Genomic DNA, 17,679 nt, shown 5'->3' with positions numbered 1-17,679 from the left:
TTCTAATTAGCTTAATAAAGTTATTAATTGAATTACTAAAAGATATTTACCTTCACTGATTGAAAATAAATACCCTAGAGCCAAATTTATTGAGTGGAGCTATAATTATTGCCACCCAAAAATCGTCATTTTGATAAAGATTCTATCACAGTACTCACAGTTCTAACTGTTTGAAATTCAAATGGCAATTTATCGGTTTGAAAATACGGGAAGTGCGTGCACCACAGATCGGAATGTTAAGAGACGTGCTCCACATTTAGTTGAAAATATGAGTTCCAAAACACTATTTGGTATTTTTTTACATGCCAATTGATATATTAGTGATCCATTTAACTATTTTCGTGTATTAACATTTTTGTTAATTACGGAAATTAATAATATATAGGTATAATTGTAAGGAAGCAATGTGTTCCGCGGATCGGAAGAGGGTGAGCCACGGATCGGCAGACGTTTTCGATGAGGATTCTTCTGCTTTCTTGGCATCCAAATCACTCCACAAGGCTTCAGTAAAGCTTTTTCGTCATGCTTACACTATGTACTGTGTATTCACATGATACAACTTCTAGAATTGTTAAATTTAATGAAACTTTCACTGGCAAATTGTTCTATCACAACAAAAACATCTAATAATGGCTATGAAGGTGACAGCTGAGCGCAATTTTTCACGAAAAAATATGCCGATCCGAGGAACAGATGGAAGAAAACGTACTTGTTCGCAAAAAATAATTTATTTTCTATATACCTTGCTAAAATAATTAAACTTTTTAATCAAACATAATTCCTCATATTCTGTCAGACAACATTATCGTGTGAAATTTTAAGAAAGTGATGAATGGCGGATTTTTTGCTAAGACTATGATACAGTGATTCAATAATTAGGTAAATAATAGTAATTTTATTTGAAACTTGACGAGAAAATTGGTTCTGTAGGTGTAGATTAAATATGAACTAACGTGATGCATCTTGCTAAAGAAAATTACTAAAGTACAGTGAATAATTTTCAAAAGTACATTTAATTTTGGGGTTCCGATACGCGGGACAAACTTCCGATCCGAGGAACACTGACGATCGCTGGTGTTTAAATGATATTTTTATTTTTTGTCCAAAAAAATTTTTTTCAAAGTTTTTCCAGTATGAAAAAGTGGAGCTATGATTATTGCCAGCAGTGTATAGCAGAGCAGGCAATTTCCTTCAAAAGAGCAATTTTTGACGAAAATTGTTCCCATGTGTAGGGGCCTTTAAATAAAATTGAGCATTATCGTGTTATAATTTAGCTGCACTAATTGAGAAGTTGATTACATTATGATTTTGCTCAGTAACACTTAAACATAGGAAAAAGTCCTAATTTCAAAGGTGCCCCACTTACCTCTATCCTCATGATGCCTTTAAAATCGCCAGTGTGCGACATGAAAGCCAGTAGAGTAGTAAAAGCCAAAAGCTTTCTTTTTAATTCACTAAAAATGAGAGTGATTTACCTCACTTGTCTTGTCTTCGTAGTCTTTTCTACTGACTCAAAATAAACACGCGAAAGAGCTGATCAAGTGCTTCTAAATTCCAAAAATTCGACACTTCCGGTTGGGCTTTCTAAGCTTTGCACACGAACGTTACAATTCAAATTCATTTGGGTGAAATCCTCCACTACGTGTCGCCACTGTCCAATAAGAATTTTTCAGTGGGATTTTCGCCTCTGCGGATCTCAGTTCTCTGACAGAGACTTTTTACATGAGAGGAAGATTTCAAGTTTGTGTACAAATTTTAGGCAAAAAGTAGGTGTAATAGTGATAAAATAAGCTCAAAAATAGTGCTAAAATGTTACTGAGAAACCGATAGTGACGATGGAGAAAAGGTATTGTGCAGGAAATGCTGAGAAATGTGTGAAATCCGTGGCATTTTTGGTGGAATAATTTGCACCGCTTCCTAAAGCAGACGCCATATTGGATTTGGAAGGGTATTTTGGATGGCATATTTATAAAATAGCGCGAGAGCGGCTACTGTCCACCAAAAATACCCGGAAATTCCCATTTTTGGGCAATTTTTGCTAGATATAAACTGTGTATTATGTGGAATTTTGTGATTTTATTGATGGTGTGACAGAATGGAAACGCACACGATGGAGCACCCAGTGATGGAGAAGAGAAAAAAGACCATCCCTGGAAAATTTCACTGGTTACCGGTGAATCTGCACAGGGAAGTTCGGAGTATTCTCAGCTCTGATTGGGATCAGAATAAGCTGATAGAATGCATGGAGTACTATATAAGGTAAGGGGGATGGGAAATGGGGTTTTCCAGGGGGATTGAGTAATGCTGAGAGATGCCTTTTCCTTTGTTCAGAAACGTCCCGGATGGGAGTTTGTTGAGTAAGAAGATGCAGAATCCCAAGATTACGCACTGTATCAAATCCATGCCGGGAATAATGTATTTATTCAAGTGTCTCAATGTAAAATTCGGACCTGTAAGTCTTTTTTTTGATTATCTGCCTTTCCTAGCCTTAAGATCAGTGTTTTCATGGGTGTTTTTCTCTGTCCCAAGACGGCAGCATATTTCGATAGGATAGTCAAGATACTCCAGCTGTATCTTGACCATGAACTGAAGGCGTCAATTCAGGAGATTGTCTATTACGTGGACATTGCCAATAAAATATCTCTGCAGATAGATGTCCATCTGAAGGTGAAGTAGACACACCTTAGAAAGTATTTCACATGAAATTCCCTCTAAGCAAAAACCTCTTCTTAAATTCTTTCCCTCAGAATCAGGATCCAGGATACATTCTCAGTGTCTTCCTGACAGCCAAGAGATCTCAGCATAAAACCCATCGTCTTGTCCTGGATCTCCTCTATACGTGAGTACCCTTTTTTCCCAGCTTCGTGTATACACTCTTGGTTCAATTTGCTCGATGATTATGTATTAGTAAAAGGTCTGACGTGTGAATGTTGAGTCGGCGCGAGAAAAAAATTTCTCCAGCCAAGAATTCCATTCACACTGCATGATAAAAAATTCCGTATGAGACATCAAAGAAAAAATAAAAAACTTTCACTAAAATCCAGGAACTGCTCCCCCCGCAAAAGATTTAACAAAATTTTTTCCAGGAGATACCTAACTGTGCAAAAGTGGTCAGTACAGAAGGTTGAACTGACGGACAGATTGATGTTGATGTATGTGATTGGGTACAAGCAATGGGTGAATCTCTTCCTGGATGACAAGCCCAAAGTCCTGGAGATCATGAAGAACTTCTCAATGTTCAAGCCACGAGAGACTTTCACGTGAGTTTTTCCCCTTTTCTTTCTGGCAATTTGGAAGATTGAAAAATAACCTCTGGTAATTGCTTTCAGGGAGAATCCCAAGATTCCACAATCACTGCGAACGATTTTCTCCCAGACGGGATTGGTGCAGGAATTACTGACAACTTCTGAGAAGGTGGATGTCCTCAAACAGGTAAGGAAAATTAATTAATTTCACTTAGAAAATTCTAAAAAAATGAAGTGTGCCAAATTCCGGCCAGCTTGCAATTTCGGCCACCTTTTTTGTACCTCGAAATTCCATGAACTTTTAGATTTTACGTACTCTAGAGATTAATCAATGCAAAAGAATAACAAAAAATGTTTTTTTCGACATTTCGACAAAAAATCGACAAACGAAATGACGTGAAAAAGATATTGGAAGAATTCCCTAAGGACAAGGAATTATGAGAATGAAGGTGTCCGAAATAAGGCACCAAAGCTATGTCTACATTTTTATTCATTTTAAAATGTATTAAGAATGATTTTAGAGTAAATAAAGACGATAAACTCTTTACAAGGTTCCAAGCAACACTCTTACAAAAGAAAGAATAAAAAAAATCAATTTGTATTTAAAATATTATATTTCAAACTTGAGACTTTGACGCTTACATGTAACTATGCCGAAATTTGGCGCACTTACCCTATATAGAAAAAAATTAAATAATTTTCCTAAATAAGATGGAAAAAATACAATGTAGGGGAGGATAGGGCAGTGTTAGGCAGCTAAAACTTTTTTTCAAGTCGCATTTGAAATTTTATATTGAAATTTCTCCTTGCCTGAAACAGCCTAGCCATTCTGAAGATTTTTTTCTAGCTCAGAACAAAATTTTGTTAAAATAGATTAGGGGAACATAGAGAAAAAAAGAGGGTGCGATTAACTTTTTTTCCTCATAACTTTAACACTTTTAAGGTGTAAAAATATATCAACATTTTTTACTGTTAATTTTACACCTTTATAACTATTATTTTAACTTTTTCGGATTTCTCTCCCAAGGAGCATTTAGAGCTATAAATGAGTAGAGATGTCTGACATCTATACAAAAGCGATGGCGAAAACTTTACAAATTTCTTCTATATAACCGCATAAAAGAGGTCCATATTTGAGTGAATGGGAAATTTTTACATCCGAAATATAACAAATATTTATTTTAAGATATAATCACGGCATTATGTTCGGTAAAATGTATCGATTATGACTGAATAAAATATAATCACTCTGTAATACCAATATTAGGGGAAAGTGCCCATGCTTGATACCATTGGAAGCTTCGTAATGACTAAATTTTTCCTATGTTTTTCAATAAACAGGACTCTGCAATATATTTTAAAAACTGGCCACTTTCCCATAGTTTTTAAAATATGGTTGCGATGAATTATATATATATTGTGAAACATAGAAAATTTAGTCATTACGAAGCTTCCAATGGTATCAAGCTTGGGCACTTTCCCCTATAACTATCGAATGTAGGACTGTCATTTCTTTTCCATTTTTCTTTAAGACTTTCCCAAATATTTTTGTCGAATGAATAATTATAATTTATCTTCACCAATTCAGTCAGATTTAAAGAGCCTCTTGCACTTTTATCGTGTATGAAAGTTTAATACAACGACCGTTTTCCGTGAGAGGACACAAATTTAGTGAATAAAATTGCATTCCCGACTTAAAATTCCCAGGGGAAAGTTGTAAAATTGAATGAATTTTCCACCCTTTTTATCATATTATTTAAAAAGTTTATAAATTTTAGATTTTAACTGTGCTAGTTAACAGAATATATCGCTTTAAACACAAATCTAGACATTTATCGGCACATATCAATGTTTTTTGCACTATTTTTATTTTAAATTGTGTTTGGTGAAACCTAATTAATGTAATTTTTTACGTCATATACCTTTTTTATTCTAATAAAATAAAATAAAGATATTATAACCCGAATAAGTACGAAATATAGAAGAAAATACGTATTTGCATATTTTTGTTATTATATTCACATTATGTTCTACATTCTATACAAAATATGGATTTTTCTAACAATTATATCACTACACAATAGATAACACCAAAACACTGTAAATTATGCTTTTCATGATTTTTTTCTGCATTCTGGGCACTCTTTCTGCAATTTCGTTTCACGTAAAATGATCAGGAAGCTGTCCTAAAGCTTGTACTTTCGATATACTGCAATTAAAGAAAGAAAATGTTAGCTCTCACAAACAAAGTATCAATTCACTATTTTTCCATCAATTACACTTACTTTGTCGAATTTAATCCCTTCTATCTATGTACTGAACTATACTGGACACGCTGCCACACTTCAAGATTTTAATTTATGTTAAATATTACTTTTTTCACAATTTTTCACTCGAAGATGAACCTCTGCTAAGTAAACAAAGCAAAATTTGACAATCTGGCAGCTTTATACAAAGAGAACACAAGTCGTATACAAGTTGTCTCCTTTACGGAACAAATATAACTAAAAAATATCAAAACATGATGTTCATAGAATTTCGCGACAGAAACAGAACAGAACAGCGAAAATATGTAAGATAAATATACTTTCGATATTTTCGACATTGATTTACACATTTTCACTCAAAAATTGATTATATTATGACCTTTTTATGGATCTAAATACATTTAATCTTAATTTTAAGGGGAAATTTCAATATATTAACTGGAATTTATCAAATAAAATGTATTATTCTTATTAATAGAAAATAACTGATATTTTCTATACATTTTTTAGTTAAGTTTTTTTGTATTTATCTCGTATAATTTTCAGTTTATATACTTCCATTTTGTTCACACATTATATTTTTTATAAATAGATTGGTTACGTTAAAAATATGTTGGTTACATTTGAGACATAATTTTTTTGGATATCAAATGCCGCTTGGGCTCAGTCGGCTCACTGTTTAAAAAATTTAATATATTTTCCCATTTACAAACTCTGATTTTCTGAAATTTGAAGCTACTTTCTCATACTTCGATTTAAATTTATATGGGATTTTTTTTGCACTCGCTACCGTTATGCTAAATATTTAAAAAGTGAGAAGTTTTTCCGTATTATAAGATACCTTTCCGTATGGAGGGATAAATATACTAAATTTTTGTTTAAATACATTTTTTCCTCGGAGCACTGTGAGCTGAGTCCGAGATTAATTTAGGAAATTGGCTTCAAATAGCTCCATATAAAAAAAAATTAACTAATTTTTAATGAACAAGTTTTTTTGAAAATTTAAGAAAAAAATGTTTTTCGTATTTATGCAATCTGTAATTGTTAGTTATCATACTTATTGGCCCCGAGAGATTTTTCCTTATTCTGGTCTAGAAATATCAAAAAGTCACAATATATGCAAGGAAGCAGAAAATCGAAAATTCACGATTTTTGACCAAAAATATCTAAGCTCAGGAGTTAATTAGGTTCCTGCAAAAAATATCCTAGATTTGGTCATCCTTATAGTTTGTAATCATCCAGAGGAATTGGATTTTTATCGATTCTAGATAGTCTAAAAAAATTGTTGTTTCCATGGGAAAACAGAGTCCCAAAGGAGACGAAAGAGCTAAGGCCTATTGAAATTTGGATTACACTTAAGATATTTCTCTCTGAATTTTTCATTAGGTTGTGTTTTCAAGTTTCATTTTTCTGTGTTTTCAGGCACTGATGGAATATTTAGATGAGGCTGGACACGGAATGGTTGATTTCACCGTGTCTAATGTCCCAGAAATGGCTGTAAGTATCTGCTTCTGTAATTCTGTTCTTGATAATTTGCAAGAAGGAAGAGTTTTGAAATGTTTCTACTGTAGGCGCTGTCAATTGCGGAGTCGCCGACTGGAGAGAAGGGAGATGCACAGGCATCGACAAGCACATCAGAGATGGAGTCAATTCTCGTGCCAAGGCCACAGGAGGCCAGGAGTGTTCCCGTTCCGTTGATGCAGACGAGAATACCGCGCGTGGTGAAGGAGGAACAACCTGAGACGCTGGCAGTGATTGATTTGACGGAGGATGAATTGCGAGAGAAGCCGATGACGTGGCTGCAGAATCTGGCCAGAAAGGCACGAGATGCCCAGGAAGTTACCATAGGGAGGAGTTCATCACCCCGTGAGATGGATGTTATTTGTCTGTCTGATTCGGATGAAGCAGATGAGCCGGAAGCTGTAGTTGGGGTTCAGGAGGAAGTGGAAGGAGAAGGAGAGGATGAAGAAAGTGTTGATAATGAGACTCAAGTGAATCTCACTGAGAACATGATGCAGTGGTCCGAAGGGGCAAATAGTGAGAGTACAAGTAGTGTTATGGCAAAAAATCGTGAAATGTTGGACAGTATCACGTCAAATTTGGACGAAGTGCCGGTTCATCAGAAACTGCCGACGACGACGATGGTGCAGATGGTGGAGAAGGGACAATTGAGTGTTGGTGGTTTGAGTGGAAAGAGTGCCATAAAATTTGGGGTAAGGGATGATCTTGTTGGTTCGAGTCCGCGAAAAGTGACAACAGTGGGAACTGAGAATGTTGGTGAGAGTCAGGGAATGTGTCAGCAGCAGCAACAGTCGCAGCAGCAAGTAGCGGCCGTGCAGGAGGGTCCCGCAATTGTTAGTGGTGAATCTGTAGAGGAAGATTCACAGAATTCCGTGGAGAATTACAATATTTTCAATGAGATCCGGATGATGGAACGTGGTGGGGAGAATTTTGAAGCACCACCACCACAGTCAGCCATCTTTCAGGATAATGCCAATTATTTCTGTGAAGAGGACTTTACAGGACTTCACAGGACATCACTTTCAGCAGATCCGAAAGTACTAGAACGTCAGAGGAGGCGACAGTCGACGGAACAGACGGAAAATGTTGTTTTTAGTTTCCAGAGGCGTCCTCTGGCGACTAATGAGGAAGATGCAGAAGTTATAAGTTCCAGTGGGAGTAGTATGGTGGGAACAACTGATCGGGTTCTGTTTAGTATGGCTAAGCCTGCGCAGTTGCCTATGGAGGAGAGTCTCAATAATATTGTAAGGGATATCATGGCGGATTTTTCGGACGTTGATGATGTACTGCCGGACGAGGAGGATGGTTCGATAGATGATGAACCGGATATTGAGTCACCGTCGATGGAGACCATCGAAAAGGCTGATTTGGTGGAATTTATGGAGATCTGCGAGAGGAGAAACCAAAGTCCTGAACATCTAAAGTCCATACTGGATCGGTCGACGCCGCAAGAGAAGAGTGCTAAAGTGAAGAAGAAGGTGAAATTCGGAACGACGGAATATCACGAAGTTGATGACTATCCGAGGCAGAGAGATTTTTTCGGTGGTATGAGTCCACGAAAGGCCATACTGAAGTCATCGCTTAAGAAAACGATGCTGTCAACGGGGAAGTGTAGTAGCGGAAGTGGAAGTGGAAGTGGAAGTGTTCAGAAGAGGTTGCCAGTGAAGGAGACAACAAAGAGTCCCAGCAATATCATGGTTAAGATGACGTATGTATCACCGGAGATGCTGCAGAATCAACAACAAACGACAACGGTGAAGGGTGTTGCAGCTTCGGTTGATTCCGATGTCAGATCAACGGATTCTGAGACAGGTACAAAACAAAAACCAATAACGAGTTCTTTTAGTCCCAATTCAATCCTTGATAATGTATCATCATCATCGGGTGGTAATGTAAGTTGTTCACATTTGTTCGTCGATGAGTCGGCAGCAACAGCTGCTGCTGCTGCTGCTGCTACTGTTGCTCTGACAGCACAACAGCAGACAGCATCAGTAGTTGATGGTAGTAGTAGTAGCGTTGCTAGTCTTAGGGAGGAAGAGGAAATGTTATTGAACAGTTTTGGCGGCAATAGAGTTCAAATTGACAATTTTCCACCACAAGCTGATTCAACAACAAATATACGGAATTTCTGTGATGATCCCACAGAATCTGCCCTTCCGCTCAAGAAACGCCGAAGTATTTCAACTCCGGATGAATTTATCCAAATGCCACCACTACCCCAGCACAAAACAATGGCAATATGCTACCCAGCCACAAAGATGGTAAGCATACTGGAATTGATGCCAAGGGGTGTTGAGGCAAGGAGAATGTTCAAAACACCGGCTGAACTCAAACAAATAACTCCCGTTAGTGTACAAACGATCAATCTAGCACCACAACCAGCAACTTCTAGTATAGCAGGAGGTCTTGCAGGACCAACTGGAACACTCCAGACATTCAACATTATACCACAATCGTCAATTCCGGGACAAGAAATAACTCCCCTACCTCCGTTTAATTTTATCCAACCTTCTGGGAGAATCCAACAGATCCATCATCCATCCGAAATGCAAACCTATATCACACCGAATTTTTCCCAAAATCAAGGATTTACCTATAGCCTTCAACAGGCACCGACACCAACGTCAATTGGCATATCACAAATAGACTTTCAGAATATGCAGAATATGATAAATTTCCAGAATTATTCAAATTATCAATACAATCAATCTACGGATTTGGCATTTTCAGGAGTTCAGCCGGTTCAGCTGACACAGAATCCTCCCATGGGCTACAGTACACCCTTCACCCAATGGCAGGGTCAGTGCTCATGCCTGGGCGGTTGTATGAATTGTACACAGCAAACAATCATAGATTGTGGAAGATTTACAGGAAATCAGGCGACTGTTGGTGGTGGTGGTGGCACTTCTAGTATCAATATTCTAACGCAACAACCAACAATGGTTATGGGCACGGATACAGGGCAGATGTCCAAAGTGCCGAGAAAGAGAAAAGTAAGGAAATGAAGAAAAAGAAGGATTTTTGAAAACATTTTCCTTCAATCAACATTCAGCAATCAACATTCCACAATCAACATTTTATTTTGTGCTTTGTGTTTTTTTTTAAATTTCTTTTTGCCTATTTGTTTAATCAGGGATTTTTTTTCGCTAATATTTTCAACTAACCAAATTATTCAAAAAAAAATCTTCAATCAACATTCCCCCGAATTATATGGGAAAAATGTGAGATGCCTGCTGTCAGGTTGGTCTATAAGTTCTGAAACGCATTATTTCAACGGGTCATCTTCGGGGGACTTTGAAATGTCTAAATGTTTCCCGCTAGATGGGGTTGGCACTCCTTGTAAATCGTCGTCAGACAGTGCGATCCTGGATCGTCTTGACTTCCAGGCCTTTCGACCTTATGTCTTTTTTATTGTATTTACGGATATCGAGATCAGTTTGTAGCAATATATACTATTACCCATAGTGTGCATCATCGAAAAATACCGAGTAGCGAAAAGCTCATGTGGTGGCAATTCCAAAGCCTATGGCAACATGATAACTCATTTTCGACTGTCGATTCTGAAAACTTTAAACGATAGCTACTTTCTGTAACTAATATAGATGCTTATCAACAGTCTCATTCTTTTAAGAATGTCACAATGAATGGCCCAACAATCGGTAAAAAAGTCGACATTCACTTAATCTAACAGATATAGATTTATCGATACTATCGATTCGATAGTGTCGAAAAGTTATCATGTAGAAGTTCTATAAAGTGGTAACGTCATAATTTTTAAAATTCACGAGTTAATTCCCCTCACTAGAAGGAAACGGAGAGGGGAGAATTCGTGGCGATAGGAAATCAGTGATCAATATACGTGCCGCGAAAACAGTGTGTTTCGATAAATTATATTTTGGCATTTCTTTTGTATCAAATGCTTTATAAACTCAATGATTTTGAGACACATGATATACAAATTTTAAGAAAAGCTTTATTTCCAGTTCTGCAATGCATTTTTCGTGCTAAAGATTGCATTTACTTCCAGTTTCAGTCTCACATAAGATGGTGAAAAATCTAACCTCAAAAAACTGAGTGAAGTGAATCGTTCACCGCTTTCATAATCGCATTTTAGCGGTTCACTAGTGAAATGTTCACTTTGATCTGTCAAGTAAATCATTCATCGGTTTCACTTACATAATCCACCCCCTGGCGACTCTCCGTCAGTTTGCTCCAGAAGCGTAGCATAGGACGCTGTTGAAAAGTCCGTCCTATCAGAGGCTCCTTACGAATTTTCGTGACAATCTTGTTTTACTGGGAGTTGTTGTTAGCCCCTCGCCCAACCCTCTCTAGAAGAACCAGATCCCTTGGTCGTTAAGCCCAAAATAGACACAGGGATTGGCTTAGGGATCAGCCCGAAAAATGAGGTTTGGTGTCGATACACTCACATCACTCACAACGATCCCTAAGAGTAATTGCGAGTACATTATTTAGTCGACTACTGAAGAAGGTCCACATCGGGACCGAAAGCTCTGGGCAAGACGAAAAAAGTGTTTTCATCTTAGGGTGACCCTTTTTCACTGGCGAACACCGGAAAGTCCCTCTCAAAATGCCTATGGTTTGTTTGGAAATAGCTACAGGAGGCACGTATCGTTCATCTTTGCGTATACGAGAAATCCTTAGTGTATGCTAAACCGCAGCCACCCCAAAACCCGTGTCTCCTGGGTAATGAGGCCTCTGACCTTAAGCTTCTACCCTGTTTTTCAGTATTCTGTTTGCAAAAAAAAACACAAAAAATAACCTCTGATGACGGACGGATTGTACCGGAAACGACCTATGCGAAACTATAGACAAGGTGTTGATTTAACTGCTCGTCGTGGGGTCGGAGGGTACCAGAGTATCGGAAGAGGCTCTGGAGTGACATAAGGTTTAACGAAGTCATTGTAAGGAGACTGTGACCTTGGGGCAGATCCGGGTATTTCCTTGAAGCGCCTTTAAGGCGAACCTGAACATCTTCCTGATGTTCCGAATGATCGACAGACGTGGGCTGCTAAACTCCGGGTTCGCGAGCCAAATACGGATAAGCGGTTAAAAATTATGAAAAGTTGCCTTGGAAAATGTGTAAGAACTTATGGATTGACCTGATAAATTCCAGCAATCAAAGAGGAAAATTCTCATGCTTTTGTTATCAATGAATTGCAATTGTTGATTAATGTGTGGTTACCAAATAGCAAATCTCTCTGTTTCTCTTGCAGACAATGAGACGCCAAGGATGCCTGTGGTTCAGCCAAAGATCTCTCCTAAACGGACTCAATTTCTCATTCGTCGTGAATTTGAGGATCGTCGTAGGAAGATAAAACGAAGAAACTCAATAGCTTGCATTAGCTATGTGGATTGTGAAGAAATCAGGATACCTATTAAGGCGGAGCAGCCTGAGACGCCTGCTTCGCCTGAGAAACCTGCTTCGCCTGAGAAGCCTGCGTCACCTGAGAAGCGTGCTTCGTCTGAGAAGCAAGCTTCGTTTGAGAAGCAAGCTTCGCTTGAGAAGCAAGCTTCGTTTGAGAAGCAAGCTTCGTTTGAGAAGCGTGCTTCGTCTGAGAAGCAAGCTTCGCCTGAGAAGCGTTCTCCGCTTGAGAAGCAAGTTTCGTTTGAGAAGCTTTCTTCGCCTGAGAAGCGTTCTCCGCTTGAGAAGCAAAATTCGTTTGAGAAGCAAGCTTCGCCTGAGAAGCAAGCTTCGTTTGAGAAGCGTGCTTCGTCTGAGAAGCAAGCTTCGCCTGAGAAGCGTGCTTCGTCTGAGAAGCAAGCTTCGCCTGAGAAGCGTCCTTCGTTTGAGAAGCAAGCTTCGCTTGAGAGGCAAGCTTCGTTTGAGAAGTTTTCTTCGCCTGAGAAGCAAGCTTCGCTTGAAAAACTTTCTTCGCTTGAGAAGCCTTCGCTACCTGCATTGACTGAAGAAATTCAGGTTGAACGACCAGTGGTGCTTGAAAAGCTTCAGCAGAGTGAGAAATCGGAACTGGTTGTGAAACCGGTGCAACTTGAAAAGGAAGCTTCAGTAGAACTTTATTCTCAGTTGCTTCCCACAAAAACTTCTTCTAGAAAAGTGAAGAAAGAGGCCAAAGTTAAAGCTTCACCTTTAGTCGATCCCAAGCTTTACAGGGCTTATGTGCCCGTTATTAAGCTTGTCTTGCCAACCTTTGAGGCTAAAAAGGTCAAAGATGTAAAGACTGCTGAGAAAAAGCGCAATGTTCAAACTCCTATCCAGGTCAAAATATCGCAGGAAATGAGGCAGAAACCCTGGATTGATTATCCGCTGTATACAGGCTTGACGCCAAGTCGGATGACAAGATCAATGAGACGAAAATTCCTGGAGTTGAATTTGCAGGATGAGGACTTTGAGAGGGCCGAAACACCGGAAAAGAAGGAGAAGAAAGTGTTGAGAAGGCGATTGCTCTCTACTTTTGAACTTGTTAGTGAATCAAGAAGGGAAATTGAGGAGGAGGAGAGGAAGATGAAGTCAAATGTTGTGCCACCCAATGTAGTTCTTAATCCTAGTTCTGACCAAGTTCCTAGTAATTTAAGTCAATCAGCATTGATTAGGGATAAGAAAAAATCTGTCGATGGAGTGAAGAATAGTTTGAAGAGGAAGGCCGTTGAGGAAGTGGAGATGGTTCCAATGAAGGTTGTTGTTAAGGAGAATCCTCAAAATTCACCAGAACCCCAACCAAGGGCACAGAGTACACCAATTGTTAAATTGGAGAAGGTTGATCAATCCTTGCCAATAACTAAAGCTTCGAGAAAGGAAGTTCTGCCTCCGATGGATAAATCCACTCCAGTAAGGCCGATGTTAGACAGTAAGATGAAGATTCCTGCGATAAGACTGCCTGAAGGACCTTTGAAGGTCAAATCTCCAAGAACTCCAGTACCTAAAGGTCCTCTAACGCCTCTGTCGAAGGAAACATTGATGATCATTGGGAGAGACCGAAAGCTGAGCCATATGAGAGCTATTGCTAAAGTCTTGAAGTTGACAAATGAAGAAATCCAGAGGATTTGTAACAATGTGAGACGGAGTTCGAGTGAAAAAATGACATTTCTCAGTGAAAGTAGGCAGTTTTTTCCAGACAAAACCTCAGATACCCAAATAGTTAATAAGAATATTGAAGCATTTACTCCAGCGCCCTCCTTTAAAATTGAACATTCAGAGAAACCTTTGGAACGTCCAAGAGATTCTTCTGATGTAACCGAAAAAATAACCTGTGATCCAAAAGAAAATCAAGAGATTAGTGAGACATCACGAGATCAAATAGAGAATGTCAATGTAGATAATCTAGGAGAAAGTAACCTAGATGTCTCAGCAAATGAAGATGAAGATGGTAAAGCGAAACGTGGAAGGAGATCTGAGGGGAAACGTAACAAAACACCACGAAGATTGAAGAGATCGTCACTGTATCAGAAGATTATTGAAGATACAGGTGTATTGGCACAGATAGAGGTTAAACCACTGGCATTGTTGTCAATGAATGAAGAAATTGGCAAAATGGCCAGTCCTGATTCCACATCGTCTCATGGTGAAGCCAATAAGGTGGTTGAGGAGCAGTTTCAGGGAAAAGCCGTCTCACCCGAATATGTCAATTCCTCTATAAGTTCAACAGTTAACACTGAAATAAGTTCAACGACACAAATTGCAGCGAAATCATCGGGGAATTGTAGTGAGAAGGGGGAGAATAGTAATTCTCCTGGAACAAAATCACCAAGTCCTGTTGATCAAAAAATCCACAGATTGGGTTTCAATGGTCCAGTTTTGAGATCAATGAGCAGTATGGGTAATAGCAATTCTAGTCCAATTTCGTGTGATAGTCAGGGGAATTTGGGTGAAGATGGTGATTCCCACGAGAAGAGTCCAAGGAATGAGAGTAAATGTGATAGTCAAACTGAAGAGATGATCGTCAAATCACCGGGAAATGTTCAGGATGCGTCAAATTCGTCAGATGAGACAAAGATCGATGATGAAATATCAGTAGATCAAAATGAGGTATCGGAAGATCGAAATGAAGTAACAGAAGATCGAAATGAAGTAACGGAAGATCAAAATGAGGTAACGGAAGATCAAGTGCACGAAGAGGAGAAAAGTGAAGAGTCTCCTCCGCGATGTGACAGTCAAGGGAATGACGATCCTGATGAAGAAGATCGGCAACGAGAAGACGAAGAAAAGACACAAGAAGAAGATATTCAGACTAAAAGTTCTGATGAGCCTAACGAAGAAGAAGGAACGGAGACCGTTCATGAAATAGTGGTTCCTAAAGAGGAAACCCAAAAAACTCCGCAGGACAATCAGGAAGATTGCGCTAAGGATGATGACGAAAAAACTGATGAGAAGTATCAATCAGATGCATCGATAGACTTTCAGGATTTTGATACAGTGTCTGAATACTCAAACATAGAGTCACCGTCATCAGTCTATGATGATGCAAACGAGGAGAAGATTGACGATTCGGAGGAAGATACAGCAACGGAGGCTAACTTCATGATGCACTTTGATCCAAGTGAAGCTTTCAAGGATACATCGGAGGATGAAACGCAACAGGAAGAACCAGAGATTCATGAGAAGGATAATTTATTTGAAAATATCTCGTCAATTGAGTCAACGGAACAGAACTACTTAGTCGACAACTGTGGACTATTAACCGGTGATGCGGAAACTGTTGAGAAGATTGCATCACCGGACAGTTCAAATGTCCAAGGAAAGGACACTGGTGACTCACAGGAGAATCCTCTCGAAGCTCTTCCAGATACATCGGTAAATTTCATGCCGAACAGTGCACATGAGAATGGTGATCTTGGAATGAATGAACAACAGCAATATGTGGAACATGATGGATTGTTCTCGTCGCCCATTTACGATACAGAACCCATGGAGATGCCACAAGAAGATCAAAGAAGCAAATTCAATGGTCAAATGGCAGATCAATTGATGTATCAGACGGTCTGTGACAGTTCAGTGAATATTGAGAGGAATTTGACAATTGAGAATCTGGTGGAAGAGATGCCAAGTGATGATACGACACTCATTACAGAAAGTGACATCTTTGAGGAATACTGTGAGAATCTCACGAGTATTGGGGATAATGTGACAGTAGAGACGGAAAATGAGATTGTTACGGAGCCATTTGGGGTTAGTAATACATTTCTAACGACCCCAGTCAGTTTCTCGGCTGTTGTTCCCGAAGTAACAACGGCAACACGGAAGTCAGATCGACAACGAATAAAATCTCACACGAATCTCTACGTTGAACATGATTATTCACCAAAGACGGATACAAATCGGATAACTCCGACGTCGAGTACGAAGACGGGAGATCGGTATCTGCTGCCGCCGAAAAGTGAGAGAATCAGTCGAAGGAGGAGTTACCATGGAGATGGCAGAGAGAGACGAAAGAGTCGTCAAAAGAACAATACTCAAGGGATCGCTGTGGGAGGAACACAACAAATACTCTCAACAAATCTACCGCCGCTTAAGACGGTACCAGGACCTAGTTCGAGAATTCCAGAGAAGAGTCGTGTGAGAGTTATCTCTGAACAAATCATCTCACCATCTTCTTCGGTGTCTTCCTACCTGGAAGTTCACAATAGTCTGCAACATCAGATAGAAAAAGGCATTTCGCAGATGTTGCCAACACTGCCGCCTCCGATGTCGAATGGAGATATCTTGAAGAAAGTCCGAAAACCTAATCGGACGACAAAGACTCCACCGCCGGCTATTCCGCATTACGAACAAATCTCTCCATGCCCACAAGATGCAAAGATTAAAGCACAAATGGGCGAGATTAAGGCTTTCAATATGATTCCATCGAGTCAGTCGATTGCAGCTCTGGCCTCAGTGGCACAGAGACGTTCATCAAAGGACACCAGTGGACAGGTATTTTCCCAGGCCATTGCGGAATATCAGATTGTTCAGTACACAACAAATACTCCCATCCCGTCGAATCCAACGGATTTCTGTATTATTACAACGGCAAGACAACCAACTCATCTGCCAACGGACCAGATCACTTTTCCCAATTCCGCTGTTGGAGGTCAGAGGCTCACCAGTCAGTCGGAGGAACTGCCACAATTTATGGTGACTGAATCTGATCTCGTGGATGATTGTCTATAAGTGATGCTATATGACTTTACCTCTCATGTCCATAGACAAATGAAATTTATTTGTAAGATCGAAAAGTAAAGAATTTATGTTTAAAGAAATTTTACATTTATTTACTCGAGTCAGAGATTAGGATTTAAATAAGGAGAAATGTGTGTATGAATTTTGAATTTATGATTCAAGTATTTTGTAAAAGCTGTTTATTTTCTTCTTAATTATAAAAAATGTGAAAAAGTGAACTTAGAAAGTAAGAAAAACAATGTTAAGTGCCACAGAAGTGGCAATAAATATTGCAATACAGAGAATTGAATAAGATTGATGGTTTTTGATGACTAGGACAGCACAGGCTCTAGTTCCTCGAAATTGGAGAGAAAATTTCCTTAGTGGGATTTTTCAAATTCGAGAGGAATCTTGCAAGGTCCCTATTTTTGTGTGGAATCCATCAAAGCCGCAACATTTTGTGCTCTACCGAGAATATGCTGAGAGTCCACTAAGGGATCCTCAGCTTCGGGTGTCCAGTAGGATGTTTCCA

The 17,679-nt window shown here is 39.0% G+C and overlaps 1 protein-coding gene across 2 annotated transcripts; it reads left to right on the top strand.

Annotated features, from left to right (window-relative positions):
* The first annotated feature begins 1,698 nt into the window (after positions 1–1,698).
* On the top strand, positions 1,699–17,462 carry LOC129800556 (uncharacterized). Of its 2 annotated transcripts, none has more exons than XM_055845029.1 (10): positions 1,699–1,846; positions 2,095–2,259; positions 2,332–2,452; positions 2,530–2,667; positions 2,748–2,839; positions 3,087–3,260; positions 3,330–3,432; positions 6,935–7,009; positions 7,084–8,845; positions 12,268–17,462. In XM_055845029.1, exons 1-10 carry the CDS (start codon positions 1,836–1,838, stop codon positions 17,157–17,159), a joined length of 7,533 nt encoding a protein of 2,510 aa, XP_055701004.1. In that variant the 5' UTR covers positions 1,699–1,835; the 3' UTR covers positions 17,160–17,462. The 2 variants fall into 2 exon arrangements, with proteins under 2 accessions (XP_055701004.1, XP_055701005.1); XM_055845030.1 differs by lacking the exon at positions 1,699–1,846 and adding an exon at positions 1,853–1,948 and having other exon boundaries at positions 2,043–2,259.
* Positions 17,463–17,679: the final 217 nt, after the last annotated feature.

This window comes from Phlebotomus papatasi, chromosome 2 (genome assembly GCF_024763615.1).
Source record: "Phlebotomus papatasi isolate M1 chromosome 2, Ppap_2.1, whole genome shotgun sequence".
Lineage (NCBI taxonomy): Eukaryota > Metazoa > Arthropoda > Insecta > Diptera > Psychodidae > Phlebotomus > Phlebotomus papatasi.
Note: the sequence above shows the minus strand (reverse complement) of the source record. Positions and strands in the feature narration are given on the sequence as shown.

Coding starts and splice junctions, on each gene's coding strand:
- LOC129800556 (XM_055845029.1), top strand. Junction 2,453..2,529: donor TCAATGTAAAATTCGGACCT/GTAAGTCTTTTT, acceptor CTCTGTCCCAAG/ACGGCAGCATATTTCGATAG. Junction 3,261..3,329: donor AAGCCACGAGAGACTTTCAC/GTGAGTTTTTCC, acceptor AATTGCTTTCAG/GGAGAATCCCAAGATTCCAC.